The following is a 19,609-nucleotide window of genomic DNA, read 5'->3' as shown; positions in this document are numbered from 1 at the left end:
ATTTTTGGAAGGAAAGCAACCTGATGGACTTGGAGTGCACGTCAGGAAAGAAACGAGGGAGCCACAAGGTAGGGGGGCACGCCCACCCCCCTAGGGCGCGCCCTCCACCCTCGTGGGCCCCTCGTAGCCCCCCTGACGTACTTCTTCCGCCTATATATCTCCATATACCCTAAAAACATCGAGGAGCACAATAGATCAGGAGTTCCGCCGCCAGAAGCCTCCGTAGCCACCGAAAGCCAATCTAGACCCGTTCCGGCACCTTGCCGGAGGGGGAATCCCTCTCCGGTGGCCATCTTCATCATCCCGGTGCTCTCCATGACGACGAGGGAGTAGTTCTCCCTCGAGGCTGAGGGTATGTACCAGTAGCTATGTGTTTGATCTCTCTCTCTCTCTCATGTTCTTGAGGTGATACGATCTTGATGTATCGCGAGCTTTGCTATTATATTTGGATCCTATGATGTTTCTTCCCCCCTCTACTCTCTTGTAATGGATTGAGTTTCCCCTTTGAAGTTATCTTATCGGATTGAGTCTTTAAATATTTGAGAACACTTGATGTATGTCTTGCCGTGCGTATCTGTGGTGACAATGGGATACCACGTGATTCACTTGATGTATGTTTTGGTGATCAACTTGCGGGTTCCGCCCATGAACCTATGCATAGGGGTTGGCACACGTTTTCGTCGTGATTCTTTGGTAGAAACTTTGGGGCACTCTTTGAGGTTCTATGTGTTGGTTGAATAGATGAATCTGAGATTGTTTGATGCATATCGTATAATCATACCCACGGATACTTGAGGTGACATTGGAGTATCTAGGTGACATTAGGGTTTTGGTTGATTTGTGTCTTAAGGTGTTATTCTAGTACGAACTCTAGGGTTGTTTGTGACACTTATAGGAATAGCCCAATGGATTGATTGGAAAGAATAACTTTGAGGTGGTTTCGTACCCTACCATAATCTCTACGTTTGTTCTCCGCTATTAGTGACTTTGGAGTGACTCTTTGTTGCATGTTGAGGGATAGTTATGTGATCCAATTATGATATTATTGTTGAGGGAACTTGCACTAGCGAAAGTATGAACCCTAGGCCTTGTTTCAACACATTGCAATACTGTTTACGCTCACTTTTATCACTTGCTACCTTGCCGTTTTTATATTTTCAGATTACAAAAACTATTATCTACTATCCATATACCACTTGTATCACCATATCTTCGCAGAACTAGTGCACCTATACAATTTACCATTGTATTGGGTGTGTTGGGGACACAAGAGACTCTTTGTTATTTGGTTGCAGGGTTGCTTGAGAGAGACCATCTTCATCCTACGCCTCCTACGGATTGATAAACCTTAGGTCATCCACTTGAGGGAAATTTGCTATTGTCCTACAAACCTCTGCACTTGGAGGCCCAACAACGTCTACAAGAAGAAGGTTGTGTAGTAGACATCAGGCACCCCAAAGGCACAACAAGTCTTCTCTTAGCCGTGTGCGGTGCCCCCCTCCACAGTTACACACCTTGGTCATATCGTCGTAGTGCTTAGGCGAAGCCCTGTGCCGGTAACTTCATCATCATCGTTGCCATGCCGTCGTGCTGACAGAACTCTCCCTCGTCCTCAACTGGATCAAGAGTTCGAGGGATGCCATCGAGCTGAACGTGTGCTTAACACGGAGGTGTCGTACGTTCGGTTCTAGGATCGGTTGAATCGCGAAGACGTTCGACTACATCAACCGCGTTACTAAACGCTTCCGCTTTCGGTCTACGAGGGTACGTGGACACACTCTCCCCGCTTGTTGCTATGCATCTCCTAGATATATCTTGTGTGATCGTAGGTAAATTTTTTGAAATACTGCGTTCCCTAACAGGAGTCTCTTCTGTGCTCCACCCCAGTCCTCAGTGTTCTTCATGATGCTGGACTGCTCAACTTCTGCACCGACATCTACGATTGGAATGAAGAACTCATTCTTCAATTCTTCGCCAGGCTGCACATCACAGAAAACGTTGAAGATGTGAATTCATGGGTATTGGACTAGATGACTGAAAACACTCACTACAAAGCACCGGCCTTTGAATTGATTCATGTCGTTCCTGTCAGTCCTCCCATTGAAGGTGCAAGGCGCATCTATGATGAACCCGAACTGTCAAATCATCTGATGCAAGTGCTGATGAAGCCTTTGAAGCCAAACCAAGCTCCAAGGACCACATTCCTGATCAAGGAATTGCTCTATGTGCCAAGGACTATATATCGCATATTGACCAAAACCGTCAGTCCAATCAAGGGCCATAACTCTGATGATGATGAAGTCATTGGCATAATGAAGAATCAGCTATTCAATATCATCCATGGTATTCCTATCAACTACCATGATTTATTCATGAGGACTTTGGACAATGTAGATCTATCACCGTTTGAATTGAAGCCTTACGCCCCCTGGATTATGAGATTCATCAGATCAAGGTCTTCAATCAACTATAAGGCTGACTGTCAAAATCATCTCACCTACTTGCCGCCAATTGAAGTCCTCAAAAGGACTATTTCCTCAGCTGATGAGAAGGGCAAGGCTGCTGTCATTGATGAAGGCACTCGTCCATTGGATGGACAGTTTCACAAAGCTGTATCATATTCCACCAATGATGACTCTGCCACACATGATACTGCCGCAAATGCTTCAAAGCAATATCCTCAAGCCACTGCTCCGCAGGTGATGACTGATCGTGAGCTTCTCCTCAGTCTTCATCAAAAAGTCGATCTAAATCACAAGCGGGTCAAGCGTCAGTTTAGTTCAATTCTTCAGAATATGACAATCATGCAAAACACTGTGAAGAAGAACCATTACTACCTGCATGAAGTTTTTGATCGCACTTGGGATGTATTGTCTCACCTCTACGGTGATGAAGATCTCAAGCAGATGAGGTTCCAACAGGACTTTGACTGGTCTCAGCCACCTTCGAAGAAATTCGAGAAGGTCAAAGTTCCTCACGTGGTCGCCAGCTCATATTCCTCATCGCGCGAGATGGATGAAGATGGAGATTTGAATGACACCGCAGCAGGACCTACTCCAACGGACGACCCCAACAACGCTGGTGCTCCCCCATCGACATCATGATGACATTCTTCAGGGGCGTTAGTCCTCATTTTTCGTCCCTTTTGGTCATTCGATGACAAAGGGGGAGAAATTTGAGTTAGTCTTCAAGTGGGTCTCTATATATGGGCGTTTTTGTTAAGTCACAACTCTCGCTCTTCTGAAGTGTTTGTTGATCGAGTTGTCAACTTAAGTCCTATGGTGCTCTAGCTCTTTTGAACTGCTTTTCTGCATGCTTATTCCTCAAGTACCTTAATGCATGCATGCTAAATTCATCAGAGTCCATATTTCATCATGCATTTCAAATTCTTCATATCATATGTTAAATGCGTGTATGGATTACAAGATATAGGGGGGATCTCCATGATTCTACTCTACAATGTGCATTTGCTTTTCAAAGCAAATTCCTCAGATATGCACATCTTCAGGGGGAGTTCTTCTATATCTTGCAACCAAATTCCTCAATATCAGTATTTACACTTCATATGTTTACTCCCGTTGAAAACTTAACCTATATTGTCACCAATCACCAAAAATGGGGAGATTGTAAGTGCATTTAGTGCCCCTTAGTGATTTTGGTGTATTGAATGAAGGAAATATGCCCTAGAGGCAATAATAAAGTTGTTATTTACATTTCCTTATATCATGATAAATGTCTATTATTCATGCTAGAATTGTATTAACCGGAAACTTGATACATGTGTGGATACATAGACAAAACACAGTGTCCCTAGTAAGCCTCTACTTGACTAGATCGTTAATCAAAGATGGTTAAGTTTCCTAACCATAGACATGTGTTGTCATTTGATGAACGAGATCACATCATTAGGAGAATGATGTGATGGACAAAACCCATCCGTTAGCTTAGCATAATAATCGTTAAGTTTTATTGCTATTGCTTTCTTCATGACTTGTACATATTCCTTTGACTATGAGATTATGCAACTCTCGAATATCGAAGGAATACCTTGTGTGCTATCAAACGTCACAATATAACTGGGTGATTATAAAGATGCTCTACAGGTATCTCCGAAGTTGTTTGTTGGGTTGGCATAGATCGAGATTAGGATTTGTCACTTCGAGTATCAGAGAGGTATCTCTGGGCCCTCTCGGTAATGCACATCATAATAAGCCTTGCAAGCAATGTGACTAATGAGTTAGTTACGGGATGATGCATCACGGAGCGAGTAAAGAGACTTGCCGGTAACGAGATTGAACTAGGTATGAAGATACCGACGATCAAATCTCGGGCAAGTAACATACCGATGACAAAGGGAATAACATATGTTGTCATTACGGTACAACCGATAAATATATTCGTAGAATATGTGGGAACCAATATGAGCATCCAGGTTCCGCTGTAGGTTATCGACCGGAGAGGTGTCTCGTTCATGTCTACATAGTTCTCGAACCCATAGGGTCCGCACACTTAACGTTCGATGACGATTTTGTATTATATGAGTTATGTGATTTGGTGACCGGATGTTGTTCGGAGTCCCGGATGATATCATGGACATGATGAGGAGTCTCAAAATAGCCGAGAGGTAAAGATTCATATATTGGACGATGATATTCGGACACCGAAAATGTTCCGGGGATACCGGGTGCATATCGGGTCACCGGAAGGGGTTCCGGGTATCCCCCCGGCAACTACATGGGCCTTAATGGGCCAAGAGGGGGACAGACCAGCCCCTAAGGGGCTGGTGCACCCCTCCTATACAGGCTTGCCAAATTGGAGTAGAAAAGAGGAAGGAGGAAAGGAAAAAAGGAATAGGATTCCTCCTCCCCCCTCTTCCCTCCCTACCCCGAATAGGAATAGGAAAAGGGGGTGGCCGAATTGGGAGGACCCCATGGCTGCCTCTCCTCCCCTCCAACCTATATATATATAAAGGGGGGAACCGCTAGAACATACACCAGCAATTGTTAGCCGTGTGCGGCGCCCCCCTCTACAGTTTACACCTCCGGTCATATCTTCATAGTGCTTAGGCAAAGCCCAGCGCGGATCACTTTGCCATCACCGTCACCACACCATCGTGCTGACGGAACTCTCCCTTGATACTTTGCTGGACCAAGAGTTCGAGGGACTTCATTGAGCTAAATGTGTGCAGAACTCGGAGGTGTCGTATGTTCCGTGCTTGATCGATCAGAACAAGAAGAAGTTCGACTACACCAACCGGGTTGTCAAACGCTTTCGCTTTCGGTCTACGAGGGTACGTGGACACACTCTCTCCCTCTCGTTGCTATGCATCTCCTAGATAGATCTTGCGTGATCGCAGGTTTTTTTTTAAATTGTATGCTACGTTCCCCAACATTGAAGACTTATAGGTTAAGGGACTAATGAGTTTGCGAGTGTACATAGGTCTATAAGTCTATGAGGAGTTTGATATTTACGATAAAAGTCGATCCCTAAAAATGAATAACTTCAGCTGAAGAATTTGGTTTTCTTGAAGATTTTGAAAGTGAAGAAATTGATGTGACCATGAAGACTTGGTATTCATGCAAGGATAATGAAGCATGAAGATTTTTGTTTTCGTAGTTTCATTTTCTCTTTCTTAAGTCATAGGAAACACCGTACTGTTAAGGGGGTCGAGGTAAAACTAAGGAAAAGTTTCCAAGTGATGTTCATCTCAAAATCCTACACCTACCCAATCCTTTCGAGTGAAGCCATTGGAAATCTCATACAGTCTAGTCAATTTCTTCAGTGACAGAGATGGAGATCTTTTGGTCTCTGAGGAATTTGTTCTGACTGAGGAGTTAGGAATTTGCCAGTGGGGATTGCCTATAAGTGAGGAACATGATAGCCCTGAGGAATTTGATAATCAAATATCTGACCGTTGTTGTGCTATGCGCCAGCTGTCCCAAAATATTTACCCACCTAACGGTCATATCATTGAAGGGCATTTATGTCTTATCATGGCGGGCTGCTCCCTAGGCTATATATAGCCGCCCCCTACAACCACTAGTTGGTTGGCTGCTTCGAGAGAAACTGACACTTATCATTGAGAGCATCCCATCCTCCAAGGACTTTGAGCGAAAATCATCAAGTGAGGAAAACCCAAACCCAAACACCTACAAACCCAAAGTGATTGAGCATCACTGAAGAGATTGTTCCTGTATGGAACAGATGCTTGTTACCTTTGAGGACTGTGCATCCCCTAGACGGTTAGGCGTCATGGTCTGGAGCATCCAAGAGGAAATTGTGGATCACCGAGTGACCGGGTCTGTGAAGGTTTGGAAGTCACCTGAAGACTTACCACGAGTGATTGGGCGAGGTCTGTGTGATCTTAGCTCAAGGAGAATACGGTGAGGACTGTGTGTCCGGGACTGTGTGTCCTCAGGTTTAAATACCTAGCCGCTCCAACCAGACGTACAACTGTCACAACAGTTGGAAATGGTCTACCAAATCATCGTCTTCACCAAGCTACTGGTTCTATTTTCTCAACCCTTTCATTTCCTCATTCATGCGTTGAATTACTTGATCATTATTGTTTGAACACTTTGACCGAAGACTTTCTCAATTTTCTCAATCCTAATTCTTCAGTCACTTTGTCTTCAGCTTGATTATCCTGTTTACACACTACTTGTACTCTGTGCTTGTCTTTATTTCATCATAATGACCCTGTTACTACTCTGTTACGCTTGCATCTGAGTACTTATTCCGCTGCTAGTTATTCGTGACTTAGGAAAGTCCTCACCTTGAATTTCCTCATTCATGAATTTGTAAAAATCGCCTATTTCCCCCCTCTAGTCGATATAATGTACTTTCAGTAGTTTATGAAATGACATTTTAAAAGTTCTTATCTGATCATGACATAATCTGCATAATCTGATTCTTTTTCTCCCGTTGCAACGCACGGGCATATTTGCTAGTGTACCTAAGAGCATCTACAACTGGACCTCTCAAACCCGCCTCATACGTCCAGGCGGGCCGCCTGATCACTGTCCGGTCACGATTTTTAAACCTAGACGGGCCTCTCAAACGACCCTCAAACGCTAGGGCTGACCGGCATCCCCCATATCCAGCCCAAATATGGAGTGGATATGGGGGCGCCCGGGCACGCCTGCCACGTCGGACCCGACAACTCGACCCCATCCTAAATTGCATCAAATCCATCAAACCATTCCTCCTCCTTCTGCCGCCCTCCAACCATTCCCGCGCCCGACCCTCGCCGGCCTCCACCCTTGCTCCCAATCCTCACCTCCGGTCCCGATCCATCGCCGGAGATGTCGTCCAGCCCAACCCACACCACCGCGACGGAGACGCAGTCCGCCTTGTCCGTCGGAGGCGTGATTTCGTCGACGACGACTTGCAAGGCGAAGGACGTCGCAACGACATTTGGCGACATAAAGCTTGAGAAGGAAATGTTGCAACTCGCATGGGACGCGGAAGATGCGAAGATCATGTTGGCGGACGAGACCGTCTTGGATGAGCATCCGAAGAAGTGGCTTGCGGACAAGAAGAAGGAGATCAACGACCGAAAGGACTACGAGGCGGCGAGGGCGGCTGCGGCTCGGGTGCAGGCGGAGGAGGCGGCCCGGATGCAGGCGGAGTAGGACGAGCAGGACACATTCCGCTTGGAGCATGCGCCCAACCAGTGATCCGAGGCCATCCGTCACATTCAGACATTGATTTCATTTTGTCATGTCCGGTTTGTTAAATTATGTTTTGCTTTGCTTTGTTTCGAACTTTGGCATTCAGACAGTTTGTACCGTATGAGGCATGCATGGATTGCATGGATTTGAGGATCGGAATTTACGGTATGTGAATATGCGGAATAATATTTAAAAGGCGATGTGTCCGCGAGCGTTTAAGAAGCCGAATTTGCAAAGTCCAGGCTGTAGAGGCTCTAACACGACTGCTAGGACGGAGGTAATATTTGTGAACATAGGAAGCAGAAAGATTGCAGTCGATCTTCACAAGGTCGGACACGTGCGAGACACTGCCTCTAATGCTCGGGCCCACTCGTCAGCCTCTAAAACAAGCGTGGTAGCAACTCACGCCACGACCTCCCCCCCCCCCCCCCCCCCCCCCCCCCCCCCCCCGCGTTCTCTGCCCCTGCCACGATTCGCAATACAGATCACGGCCGCGGTGACCAGCAGAAATCGGTATCGGAAGCGGGCGAGCCAAACCAACGCAAACCCCAAATCCCCAATCCGAGCTGCCCTCTCCCCCCGAGGTAAGATCCGTTCACGATCTCCGCGCCAGATACTCCAGATCGATTTCTGCAGCAATTTCCCGCAATTTTGTTTGACTTTTTCTCGGGGGGTCGATCGGATACGATCCGATTCGATCAGATGGCGGCGGTCTGGATGGCGTTGGCGGTGATGCTGGTCGCTGCTGCTCAGGTGGCGGTGGCTGCCCCGGTGATGGCGCCGGCCTTCCTCTGGGCGCCCAAGAACTACGGGTAAGTAGCTGAAGCGCACTATGATGCGCATCTCTGCTTGTGTTAGATGTGATACGTTCTTGTAAAGCTGGAGGAATCTTAGCCTGGAATTCTGCTTAGCTCTGAAACTATTGCAAGTTGGTGGATTAACAACTGTTGGGGCGTAATGACATGATTCATGTAGCTCTTTTTTCATGAACGTGGTACCATGTTGCTTCATACAACTAATCTGACATGAAATCAGTATAAGCCTACTAGTTGGTTCAGTGCATGGGATAGTCACCTCAAGTTTGTTACTTGAAGGCCTCTCACCTTTACTTTATGGTGTATCTGTATGCTGCGGAATAGCATGGTTCATTGGAAGGCAATCATGGTGTTACCTCAAGATTGATATCTACATCCTCTAAAAAAAGATTGGTATCTACATTATCACAGTAGATTTATGTCAGCTGCATTTCTCTCCAACCATAATTGTGTATGTCCATACAGCTACCCGTGGAAAAATCAATCTCTAGATCTTTACTTAGTGCAAACATTAATTCACTCATCCTTGTGACAATCTTCAATCTGTGGAGTGTAGAGTAGGGTAGTTGGAAGAAAATTTTCCCAACTTCAGTAATGGAAGGCTGGAGGATTGATGATATCTGGTGATGAAACCCACTCTACATAGAAAGCCACACATTTTGTTCATGTAGACTACTAAGAATAGTGATCTATGGGTATAAACCCCGGATGAAGGAGAGACAGAACAGAGTTTATTGTTGGCTTCAGGACCCTTGTTCAACTTGTATGCAGGCCACTCCATAGTCCCGTTGACATTAGGAGAGCAGATGCTGAGCATCAGTTCTCAGGGGAAGTTGCACTTTTTGTGTTGCAAATTGAACAGTGACTTCTGTTCAATCACGCTGTCTGCCCATATTTGTATACCTCAAGTAGAAACATACAGTTCCTTTTTTCTCTATTTCTTGTGGAATGTATCTGGCCTCGAAGCTGAAGGAAACTTGAAACCCTGATTTCCATTAGATATGACAATCGCCTTCTACCGAGATGCATCCTTACCTGTGAATATTACAGCAACTGTGTAATGCATCCAGGCGCTACCTGCTACCTAGGTCACATGTTGCTCCTCCGTCTTCTTAGTGTAGACGATGCATCTCATACATCTCCAGTGTTACTCCTTGTTGTTCTTAGTGCAGGTGATTCATATTTTACATCTCTGGTGTTCCTGATCAGTCTTACTCCTGGATGTTTGGTTACTTGTTGACTAGTTCTAAGTTTTCATTTTGTGAAATTTATGCATTCGGTTACTTACCAACGAAGTACAATTATACAAGTTCATTTTTGATATATTTGCCGTCCTTCAAGTAATAGTAGTTTACATAACATTACCTTTATCTCCAGACTTAGTCCCAATGAGGCTAAAGAAGTAGTCCACTATCAGACAATCTCCCCAAAGAGTTTAGCTGATTCTGTTCTCGAGGAAGGTGGCTGGTCAAACTTGGTGGTGAGTTCCCCTCCAATGTCCCAATTGGAACTTAAGTTGACATCCAGCTTTATTGAAATGTGAGTTCTTCGTATGCACAAATTTAAGCAGCACACAATGTTTTGGTTTTGTTTTCAGTGTTCAAAGGATGGTCCTCAAAAGAATGTTGATGTTGCAGTTCTTTTTCTTGGATCAAAGGTATTTCTTGGACTACCATACATTTGTTACTGTTATAAATTAGTTTTTTCATCTTTTGGGCATTCACTGGTTACACTAAATCCACACTTGATGGAAGCAGCCTCATAATCATCGATAATTGTTTATTCAAATACCTTCTCGTCGTGATATCTCAGCTAGCTGTTATTGGTCAAGTCCAAGAGGCCATTATTTTTTCTAAAATTCTCCATGCTTTAGTCTGTGTAGGAAAAAAAAAACTCCAGCCTAGAATTTTTTTTGTTGAAGATGCTATCTCTATTTTGTTGCTTCAGTTACACTAACCAGTAACTAATATTGTTCCTCAGCTACAATCATCAGACATCTCTAAAGATAAACAGGTCGATCCTGCTTTAGCGGACATACTAAAGGTAGTCACAGTCATCATATATGGTTTTCCATGTTTTTTCTCTGCTGTCATACATAATTTTAAGCATAGAATGATTTCAAATCCATTAATATATATACCTTTTACCAGCTGTCCTTCTCAAGCTCCGAGTTTTCCATGGCATTCCCTTATGTTGCCATGTCAGACGACGAAGCACTAGAGAACTCATTGCTATCTGGATTTACTGAGAATTGCGAGGATGGTTCTGGAGGAAATCATATCACTTACACAGACATGTGTACTGCAAGCAGTGAAAGTGTGAAGAAACATCTGAACATGGATTCTGTTCAAGCAAGTTATCTTTTACATATAAAATACTTATTTCGATATTTTCTGTATATCATTATTTATTGACAGCATATACATTCCAGGACTTGGTGAAGTCACGGATGGGAAACAACCAACCAACTGAGCTAATCGTCTTCTGTAGCGGTGGTTTCAAGGACAATGCAAAATCAGAAGGTTGGGTAAAGTAACCAGGTTTAGTTCCATCACCTTCAACTGTACAACTTTAACCTGTGTTCCACTTCCTTACTTCAGGGCAGTTGCTTTTGGATCTGGTTTCTGTTCTTGACAAGTCTGGGGCTAAATACACAGTTCTTTACGCATCTCAACCCTATGGTTTGCTGGAGAATCCTTCGGACCTGCCATTAGCCAGGTATCTTGCAGAGAAGACCAATACAACTAAACCTGTCCTAGAGAAATGCGATGGAGAATGCCAATTAAAATCAACTCTCCTGGAAGGAGTTTTTGTGGTAAGTTGTTACTCGCACTCTGTTTTGTTTATTCCAAGCTATGCTGTTGAATTTGTCCTCTTCATCTGTATAAACTGCAGTATGTAGATCACAGTTGTTTGTATCCTTGCATAATTCATTCACATTTTTGCGTAATCTGCAGGGTGTGGTGCTGCTTATCATCTTGATATCAGGACTTTGCTGCATGATGGGGATCGATACCCCGTCAAGGTTTGAGGCTCCCCAGGATTAAACTTGGTCTGATCTTGAAGCAAACCCGATGTGGATGGCCAGTGTTTGTTACCCTGCGCAGTGGATATAGTTAGCTTCCTCTTCAAAGGTGCCTTGCTTGTGTATTTTACTAAGCCAAACTTCTGTTTAGTGATCAATTTTTTGATGTACTATTGCATTCCCAGACCCACGGAGATCTGAGCCTTTGCAAACTACTACATGCGCAAGGTTTATGTTGTACTATCAAACCAGAATTGTTTCCAGTTTTCTCTGTGAATAGCCTGGAATTCAGGAAGCCAATAAGATGATGGCACTAATGTCCATCTAATAAAATCTTGTTATTCTTTTAGTAGTCATAACTTGAAGCACATCAATTTCTTGGGTGATTGGGACACAAGGCTACTTTTGGGGGCATCGCTCCTTTCTATGTTGCACCGCTGAGGATGTGTAATTGTCAGTTAGACTTACCGCGCAAGTGATTACATGATTGAGATTGGAGTAGTGATCGCTCTGCCTACTTCATTTAAAACGATGGATAGTCGGATGACGCCCCAGTATCTTTTTCTCCTCTCGTGTCAATTTGTCCTTTATGCTTGCTATAGGTCTTGTCTTGGCTTAGCACTCAAGTGAGTAGAAAATTGTGGCGTCCCTTTATATATGGTTTAATGCGAGCTCCATTTTGTCTTTTATAATGCAAAGGAAACGCAACTGAAATTTCGCGAGCATATAGATTGTGTGGTGTTATATCGCGTTTCATATCCCAACTTGCTTGGGGCAAAAGGATTTGTTGTTGTTGTTGTTGTTGTTGTTGTTGTTGTTGTTGTTGTTGTTGTTGTTGTATATTGCTTACTGTTGTGCGATTCCTCGCCGATGCGACATTTTTGTTCTGGACCAAACATATATCCTCATAGTCAGGCCGAGGCACACGTCATTGCATATCCCGGAGGCCCATGATGATAGTAGTATAATGTCTATCCGCTGAGCCTGACGTTGGCGAATGAGATGTGTTTTCAGTATAGTCGGTACCGGCGACGTACTGGCCCATACATTGGCTGCCAAGTCAGTGCGTGTTTGTCTCTTGGGAGCCATGCCACTGCCAGTGTATAGTATAGCCTGCAAAACATAACTTGGAAGAAAGGTCTTTGACGTTTGCGGATTGTCGTGAGCAGTTTTTCCTTTCTGAAATAATAAACCTGCTTACGTAGCATGACTCTGGGGGCCTGGGATGCGTACGATGAGTTAGTTATGTACCTACCTTGGGCATCTACAGAAGCATGATACTATTGATCTAGTACCGCCACGGTGGAGTAATGGGAAGTGATAAATCTTCTTCCAACGAAATTTTAGCCGCTCTCCTGCAAATTTTCAAAAAAAGGAAGTGCAAGAGATCTTCGTAGGCATTGCTCGATCCTAATACTACAAACTTACCCCTGCGATACGTGCAGTGAGGCAAACTCATTTTGGTGGAACCAACCCAATAGGGTTCAAGTTCTATATTTAGCACTGGTGCTTCAATTTTTCTAGATTTATTATTTCAGACTTCCCGACAATGTTCTTTCAATATTTCCGACGATGTTCGTTCAGTGAGTGAAAACGCTACATCGACTACAAAGGTATCCAGTATCTCTCGCAGGTGCTCATATGTGGCATGTGAAAAAGGGCGGAAAATGCACATATAGCTTTTAAATTATTTGAAACAAAAAAGGTACGTAACTTGCACCGGCTTATGATGCAGGAAACATGCCCAAAATGCCGGTAAAAAAGGGGGATTCCTTTCTATTTCCCCCCTCAGATCACGCTGCACCAGGCCTGCGCTGCACTGTGTGCGGGATCATGCATGCAAGCTGGATGCCAGGGGTTACGTCTACATCTTTCAGTTACTATCTTGCTGGTTGTATATAGTTTCTTTTCGAGGAATCTTCGCTGGCCACCATTGGTAACTGATCATCTTACTTTTAGAGTTTCAGTTAAAAGCTCTCCATTTTCTAACGATCGATCTTCATGTGTACTACTCTTGTGTTAAAATATTGGAGAGTCATATTTTTTTCAGTTTGATAAAAGTATATTATGATGAATCTAATGAAGCTAATTTGATGTTATAGATGATGTTATTTCTACAAACTTGACCAAACTTCAAGGAAATTTGACTGATGACAAAAGTAAAACTTCAAATATTTTAAAATAGAGGAGGTACTTCGTTAAACTGGTCTCTCGGTAGATCAAGTGAATGACCTCCTCCCATAACTGAGCTGGCATACAGGTGGCGTCCCCACGTGGCCTGCGTGCATGCACGCGCCGTCCAACATGTATGCATGCGTGGCTGCACGTGCTTTCCTGCTGACGAACGCTCCAGCTTGCACCAACCTGTATACAATGCTAATTAACGTGGAGGCCACTTGACTAAGTCCTAACTTGCGCGCCAAGAATACAAACTAGCTTGCTTACATTACGATTTACGAGCAATTTCACAGGTCTTGACAAACAAAAGTCACCGCACCTGAAAAGTATTGTCATACGTATGAGCACTACTACTGTATAAGTATGACCTAGTTGTGTCTTTTCCATACATACATGGAAGAATATATATATATATATATATATATATATATATATATATATATAGGAAAATGGTTGTGTACTTTTGGGAGTACGTACTCCCACTCCTCATATACCACATAGATGAATCTTTTATACCTTTTTATTATTTTTAATATACTTCATTAGTAATTATTAGATACCCCAAAATGAGTTTCATGAAAAAATTCATGTGAGTCTATGTATTTTTAAATATTTACGTATATACTGATGTGTTTGTACGTGAAAAGGTATATTACAAAAAGTACGTCGCAGATGATAATTTTTGAACTAAACTCATATTGAAGTATCTTAGAATATTTAATAAAGTATATTGAGAATAATAAAGAGGTATAATTAATGCGTATATGAGGTATATTGAGGATGAGAGTACATACTCCCAAGAGTACAGAAGAAGAGTCCGTAAGCGGAAAGCGCTAAACTAAGCGGGAGCGTAAAACGCTTATTCTGCGCTCCGCCCGTGTCGCACGCACCGTTTGGTTTAATCGGCATTATTCTTCCACCTGTTAGTAAAAGTCTGTGGAATATATAGTAATAGATTTAATTCGGTTACCATCTGCATGCAGCGGTTCATCATCCCGCCACCATTTCTTTTTTTTATATGCATGGTCGTAGCAACACATTGTAAACAACCATAAGAAATATAGTAACCCAATAAATTCAGTTACTATCTGCACCCACTAGTTCACGCACCGGTACCATTTGTCTTTTTTACATGCATGCTCAAATGATACATAGTAATCAACCAAGAAAAAAGTAGTAACATATTTAATTTGGTTACTGGCTGGACATGCAGGTGCATAGTCCCACCACCATTTTTCCTTTCTACATGCCTACTTGTAATGGCATATAGTAATCAACCATGGGAAATGTAGTAACCTAGTAATCGTCCATGAAAAGCTTGGTAATAGAACAAATTGGGTTACTGACATCTGTTGTTTCACATGGCAGTAAAAAGCATGTTAGGAATGGTAACTGAATTAAAACAGTTACCATCCGCATGCACTGATCCCGCCATGCTAGTAAAAAACCATGCTAAATATGGTAACAGGATTAAATGAATTACGGTCAACAAGCAATGTCGTCTGTTTCGCATCCTCGACTCGCATGCTAGTAAAACGCGGGCCAAACATAGTAAATGAATTAAATTATTTACCATATGCATGCATGTGGCTGCGCTAATTAAAGAATGATGTAACCGATTAGCAAACAGGGTGCGCTCCATGGGTCGGAGCGTAGAATAAGCACAGTCCGCTCGGGCTCACTTTAGCGCACCTATACACACATACACACACACACCATGGCTCACTCTCTTGGTTTAGATATCTCTCTAGCTCTGTCTGTCTCCACAGCCTATTTAGAGTACACATGCATATAGCTAGCTAGCTGCTTTGGTTACCGATTTGTAGCTAGTAGCTAGCTACTTTGGTTACCCATCTGTGTAGCTAGTAGCTAGCTAGAGAACAGAATAAGCCAGTACCACGACCTAATCAACAGCATCATCTGTTAATTATTTTGGATGAGAAGGCACAACAAGGACACGACTAGGGCAATCAAGATTCAACAAAAACAGCCTGTATATATATACAGACGACGACCGAGGTCCTTATTATAGTTAACAATGAAAGAAGAGCCATCTACAAACGCCACACATACTAAACCTAAAGATAGAGTTTGCAAAACCATAAGTTGTCTGAACTTTTTTATTTCTCTAAGTCTTAATTTGGACCAACACCCAACCATCCTCATTTCCACGCCAACTTCATATATAACTTGCCAAGAATTGTTTGTGTTGCTAAAATAGCTGGCAGACTTCTTGAGATACTACTACTATGTTCATGTGGTTAACTACATTTTGGGCAAAGGATCTTCACCTGAGTTATACTTATATTACCCAAGTTACTCAAAGATCCCCACAAAAGTTTAGGCGACCGAGAATTAGCGAAACTGAAATTATGTGCCATGCGACAACATCAGCTCAATGAAGATTGAAGAAGCAACATAGTTAACTCACAACAAACAATATATTGTCCTTTTTTACAAAATCCTAAAACAAACTAATGCAACTGTAATCTCTCCATAGTCCATATATAATCAACATCGATCTAATCAATGAAGCAACCAACAAAATTACTACAATCAATGAACATTCGATCAGTAAAACCTAGGACCAAGATTATTAGCAGCAGCTGGGCGTCCACTCATAGCGGCAGAAGCAAGATCATAATTCCCATAGGGAAATTCACCGTCGTCGTAGCTCCCGAGCTTGCCCGGCTGAGGCGGAACACTGCCGGCGGTCACCGCGGAGCTCGGCAACTGCAGACCCTTTGCCGGCTCACCGAAGTTTTGGGCGCCAACGACACCACCTAGGGCTCTCATCATGATCGCCTGCTGCTCATGGAGGTTGACGTCGTAGCTTCTTCTTCCCATCATCCCGCCATGCGGCGCCGTATTCATAAGCATGTGCTGCCAGGAGGAGCCGCTTGTTGCCGGGACTGAGCTGGCCATGGCGGTGGACGTTTGCGCGTTGCTTGTGGCGTTGGTCAAGCTGTAGTTAGACATGAGGTTGAAGCTTCCAGCTGTAGTAGGAACGGACGGGTAGTAGTAGTCCGCGTTGTACGGCGGCGCCGCACTGTTGGTGGTGGTGGACGTCGTCGTCTTGGCCGGCGGCTGGTTGCTTGTGTACTCGTCGGAGTTGGGGATGTAGCAGAGCGGGTCGATCGTGAACATGGAGTCGGTGAAGTCTCCGGCGCCCTCGCCGGCGTCGACGACCGAGCTAGCGTTCGGCGTCGTCACGGCGGAGTACTCGGCGTCCACGTCGGCGGCCCTCGCCGCCTTGGCCTCCCCCTTCTTGTTGAACACCTTGCACACCACCCATTCGTCCTGACCGATCAAAAGCACACACGAAAAAACTCCCAATCAATTCACCCTCCGATCGAGTAGAGTCTAGAGAGAGGCGTAATTAGAATGGAATGTTGGAGAGGCTCACCTTGGGATTGTTCATGGTTTGGCCTCTGGACTTGCCTTCGAGGCGGAACTCGTGCATGACCCACTCAGACTTGGCGCCGCGGGGCGCGCGGCCCCTGTAGAACACGAGCGTCTTCTTCATCCCGACGAGCTCGCGGGCGCGGGGCTTGAAGATCTCCCTGTCCTTGCCGGTGGCCTTCCAGTAGCCCTCCTTGGTGGCGCGGTTGGCCCGGCTCCCGGTGGGGTACTTGAGGTCCTTGTGCACAAAGAAGTACCACTCCTTCTCCCCCATGTTGGCCTTGCCTTCAGTTGCACATCAAACAACATCAGCAGCTAGCTAGCCCGCCGTAAATATGCATGGAAAAAAGAAGAAGACGATGAAGCTAGGGGGGCGAAGCGAATTGGTACCTGGGAGATCTCGCGGCTCGCAGCTGTTGAGGTCGACCTCGCCGACGGCGCGGGAGACGAAGCTAGGGTCGAGGAACTTGCGCAGGAGGTAGCTCGTGATGATCTCCTCGTCGGTGGGGTGGAACCTGAACCCCGGAGGCAGCGACAGGCCGCCGCCGCGGCCTTGCTCCTCCGACGGCGTTGCTGCCACGCTCTCCACCATGCTCGCTCTCTCGATCAAGCCAGCCAAGGAAAGCAGTAGCCTGCTAGCTACGAGTGATATCGATCGGGAGGAAGAAGAAGAAGAGGAACCTCGGAGGCTTGCTTGAGCGCACAAGAAAGCGAGGCTGGGTGCAGACGGATGAATGGGAACAGGAAGGGGATGGAGAGCGCGCAAGAGGCCAACTTTTATAATGCTTTCAGCGACCTTTTCCGTGGCGTCGGAGGGGCCAGGTCCTAAACCTTGCCTAGGAAGGAACTCTTCAGTCGGTTTCATTAATCGCCCCACATCACACATCAGATTTAGGTGTGATCGGGGGCATTAATTTCAGCGATTAATTGCCTCTGCAGCTTTAATTCCCTGTATCTCCACAGCTACTGCCGGGGAGTGTGGGGGGCTGCTGCCAATTAACGGCCTGTTTGGTTCCAGTGACTTATAAGTCATGCCTGTTTGGTTGTCACCTGACTTATAAGTCATCTGACCATACATTTTCACCTTATTTTTTATGTAAAGGTGATGGGACCCACGTAAAAGGGGGTGACTTATAAGTTTTAAGTTGGAGTGGAGCAACTTATGACTTATAAGTTGGGGTGACTTATAATTTGGGTCCGTTTAGCAAAATAAGTCATTTTTTTTATTTTTCGACTTATAAGTTGGTGACTTATTTAAAACCAAACAGGGCCTAAAACTGAGGGCGGGAGGCTTGTTTGGTAGGCTACTTGACTTTCTTCTCTCTCTTGTAGCGTTGCGGAGAAAGATACAAATCCCTCAAACCACAGACTCTTCTCTCGCCTAGATATTTTGACAAAGGAAACTATTCCCTTTACTTTTCTCCTATGCCCGGTTTCAGTATATAGACTGATTTGAAGAAACATGTAGGGTTTGTGTGTTCTTTGATGACCATGCATGAGAGACTAGGTATGCATGTATTTGGTCAGGTCTTTGCATGCAGTTAGGCTAGCTTGCTCAATGATAGTGTGAAATTTCGCGGCATATATGGTAAATAACTCAATTTCGATTTGTTAATTGTTGATGAGCGTAGATTCAAGTGTGCTTTGCTCCGGTTTCTTGGTAATTGCCATCTCTTTTGACAAAAATAAAATAAAATAAAATAAAATAGTGCAGCGCACATCAGTTCGCATGCATGTACACATTGAAGCTGGAGTAGTAGCTAGCATCCATATCAGCCTAACATTGAGTAGTACAGTACTTAGCTTAACATCGGCATGAGTAGTGCTGTGGTGTGGGCATGCATGCAGCTATCAGGCCACGTAGGCTCGTTCTTGCAAGTTGCAACATGTCTTGTTCAGTTCGTGACTATGGCAATTTAGTTGGCCAAGGTAGGACTTTTGTAACCTTTTTTAACCGTACGGATTCAAGCCTGCCTGCAGCAGCAACATAGGACCTCTACAAGAAGAAATATTCTCATGGCGTGGAACGGTCAAAGCCTGCAGCATGCATGCAAGAATGACGGCTGTTCATACCTCACAAGTATTACCATGCATGGAACAATCGAAATTGGTCAGCTCCAGCCTCTCTTAGTTAGGCCACGAGCTTGCCGCCTCGGTCGGCCAGAATCTCGTAGAAACTCGCTACTACTACCTTCGTCCTGGTTTATTAATTTTTTTTGTATTTTATATGTTAAATTTTGATCAAAAATTTAACTGATAATATGTTAGTACTACTGAATGAAACTGGGTATACGTGTCCAGCTGTTTAAATTATTATTAGTTTATTTTCTAGCTCTGGGGGCTAGGAGCACGTGCGTGCATGCTTGACAGCCAGCCCTAGAGGCTAGAGCACACGATGCAAGGTCCATATTATCTGGCCGGCGGAACTGGATTTGGCGGCCGGCCGGGCTTCGATTCAAACTCTCGATCTTGACCCAACTGTTTGCTAGGGAAAGCGATCGGCCGGTGCCACATGC

General features: G+C 44.5%; 2 protein-coding genes across 2 annotated transcripts; one reads left to right on the top strand and one right to left on the bottom strand.

Moving 5' to 3' along the window:
- Positions 1 to 8,097: 8,097 nt before the first annotated feature.
- On the top strand, positions 8,098 to 11,862 carry LOC125508757. Its single transcript, XM_048673544.1, has 9 exons — positions 8,098 to 8,257; positions 8,376 to 8,485; positions 9,866 to 9,968; positions 10,086 to 10,145; positions 10,469 to 10,531; positions 10,639 to 10,839; positions 10,920 to 11,010; positions 11,089 to 11,303; positions 11,446 to 11,862. The coding sequence occupies exons 2-9, from the start codon at positions 8,376 to 8,378 to the stop codon at positions 11,533 to 11,535; spliced, it is 933 nt and encodes a 310-aa protein (XP_048529501.1). The 5' UTR covers positions 8,098 to 8,257; the 3' UTR covers positions 11,536 to 11,862.
- Positions 11,863 to 16,096: 4,234 nt separating this feature from the next.
- On the bottom strand, positions 16,097 to 17,848 carry LOC125555934 (NAC domain-containing protein 45-like). The gene is made up of 3 exons (XM_048718740.1): positions 17,484 to 17,848; positions 17,098 to 17,378; positions 16,097 to 16,991 (listed from the first exon to the last, which is right to left on the bottom strand). Exons 1-3 carry the CDS (start codon positions 17,683 to 17,685, stop codon positions 16,263 to 16,265), a joined length of 1,212 nt encoding a protein of 403 aa, XP_048574697.1. The 5' UTR covers positions 17,686 to 17,848; the 3' UTR covers positions 16,097 to 16,262.
- Positions 17,849 to 19,609: the final 1,761 nt, after the last annotated feature.

The sequence above is a fragment of the Triticum urartu genome, chromosome 5 (genome assembly GCF_003073215.2).
Source record: "Triticum urartu cultivar G1812 chromosome 5, Tu2.1, whole genome shotgun sequence".
Taxonomy (NCBI): Eukaryota; Viridiplantae; Streptophyta; class Magnoliopsida; order Poales; family Poaceae; genus Triticum; species Triticum urartu.
The sequence above is the reverse complement of the archived record's forward strand: the minus strand, read 5'-3'. Positions and strand labels throughout refer to the sequence as shown.

What these genes read in the sequence shown, in the direction of transcription:
- LOC125508757 (XM_048673544.1), top strand. Translation starts at nt 8,376, where the DNA reads ATGGCGGCGGTCTGGATGGCGTTGGCGGTGATGCTGGTCGCTGCTGCT. An exon ending in GTGGCTGGTCAAACTTGGTG is followed by an intron (nt 9,969 to 10,085) that starts GTGAGTTCCCCT and finishes TTTTGTTTTCAG; the next exon opens with TGTTCAAAGGATGGTCCTCA. An exon ending in GGACAATGCAAAATCAGAAG is followed by an intron (nt 11,011 to 11,088) that starts GTTGGGTAAAGT and finishes TCCTTACTTCAG; the next exon opens with GGCAGTTGCTTTTGGATCTG.
- LOC125555934 (XM_048718740.1), bottom strand. Translation starts at nt 17,685, where the DNA reads ATGGTGGAGAGCGTGGCAGCAACGCCGTCGGAGGAGCAAGGCCGCGGC. An exon ending in CGAGCCGCGAGATCTCCCAG is followed by an intron (nt 17,379 to 17,483) that starts GTACCAATTCGC and finishes GTGCAACTGAAG; the next exon opens with GCAAGGCCAACATGGGGGAG. An exon ending in AAACCATGAACAATCCCAAG is followed by an intron (nt 16,992 to 17,097) that starts GTGAGCCTCTCC and finishes TTGATCGGTCAG; the next exon opens with GACGAATGGGTGGTGTGCAA.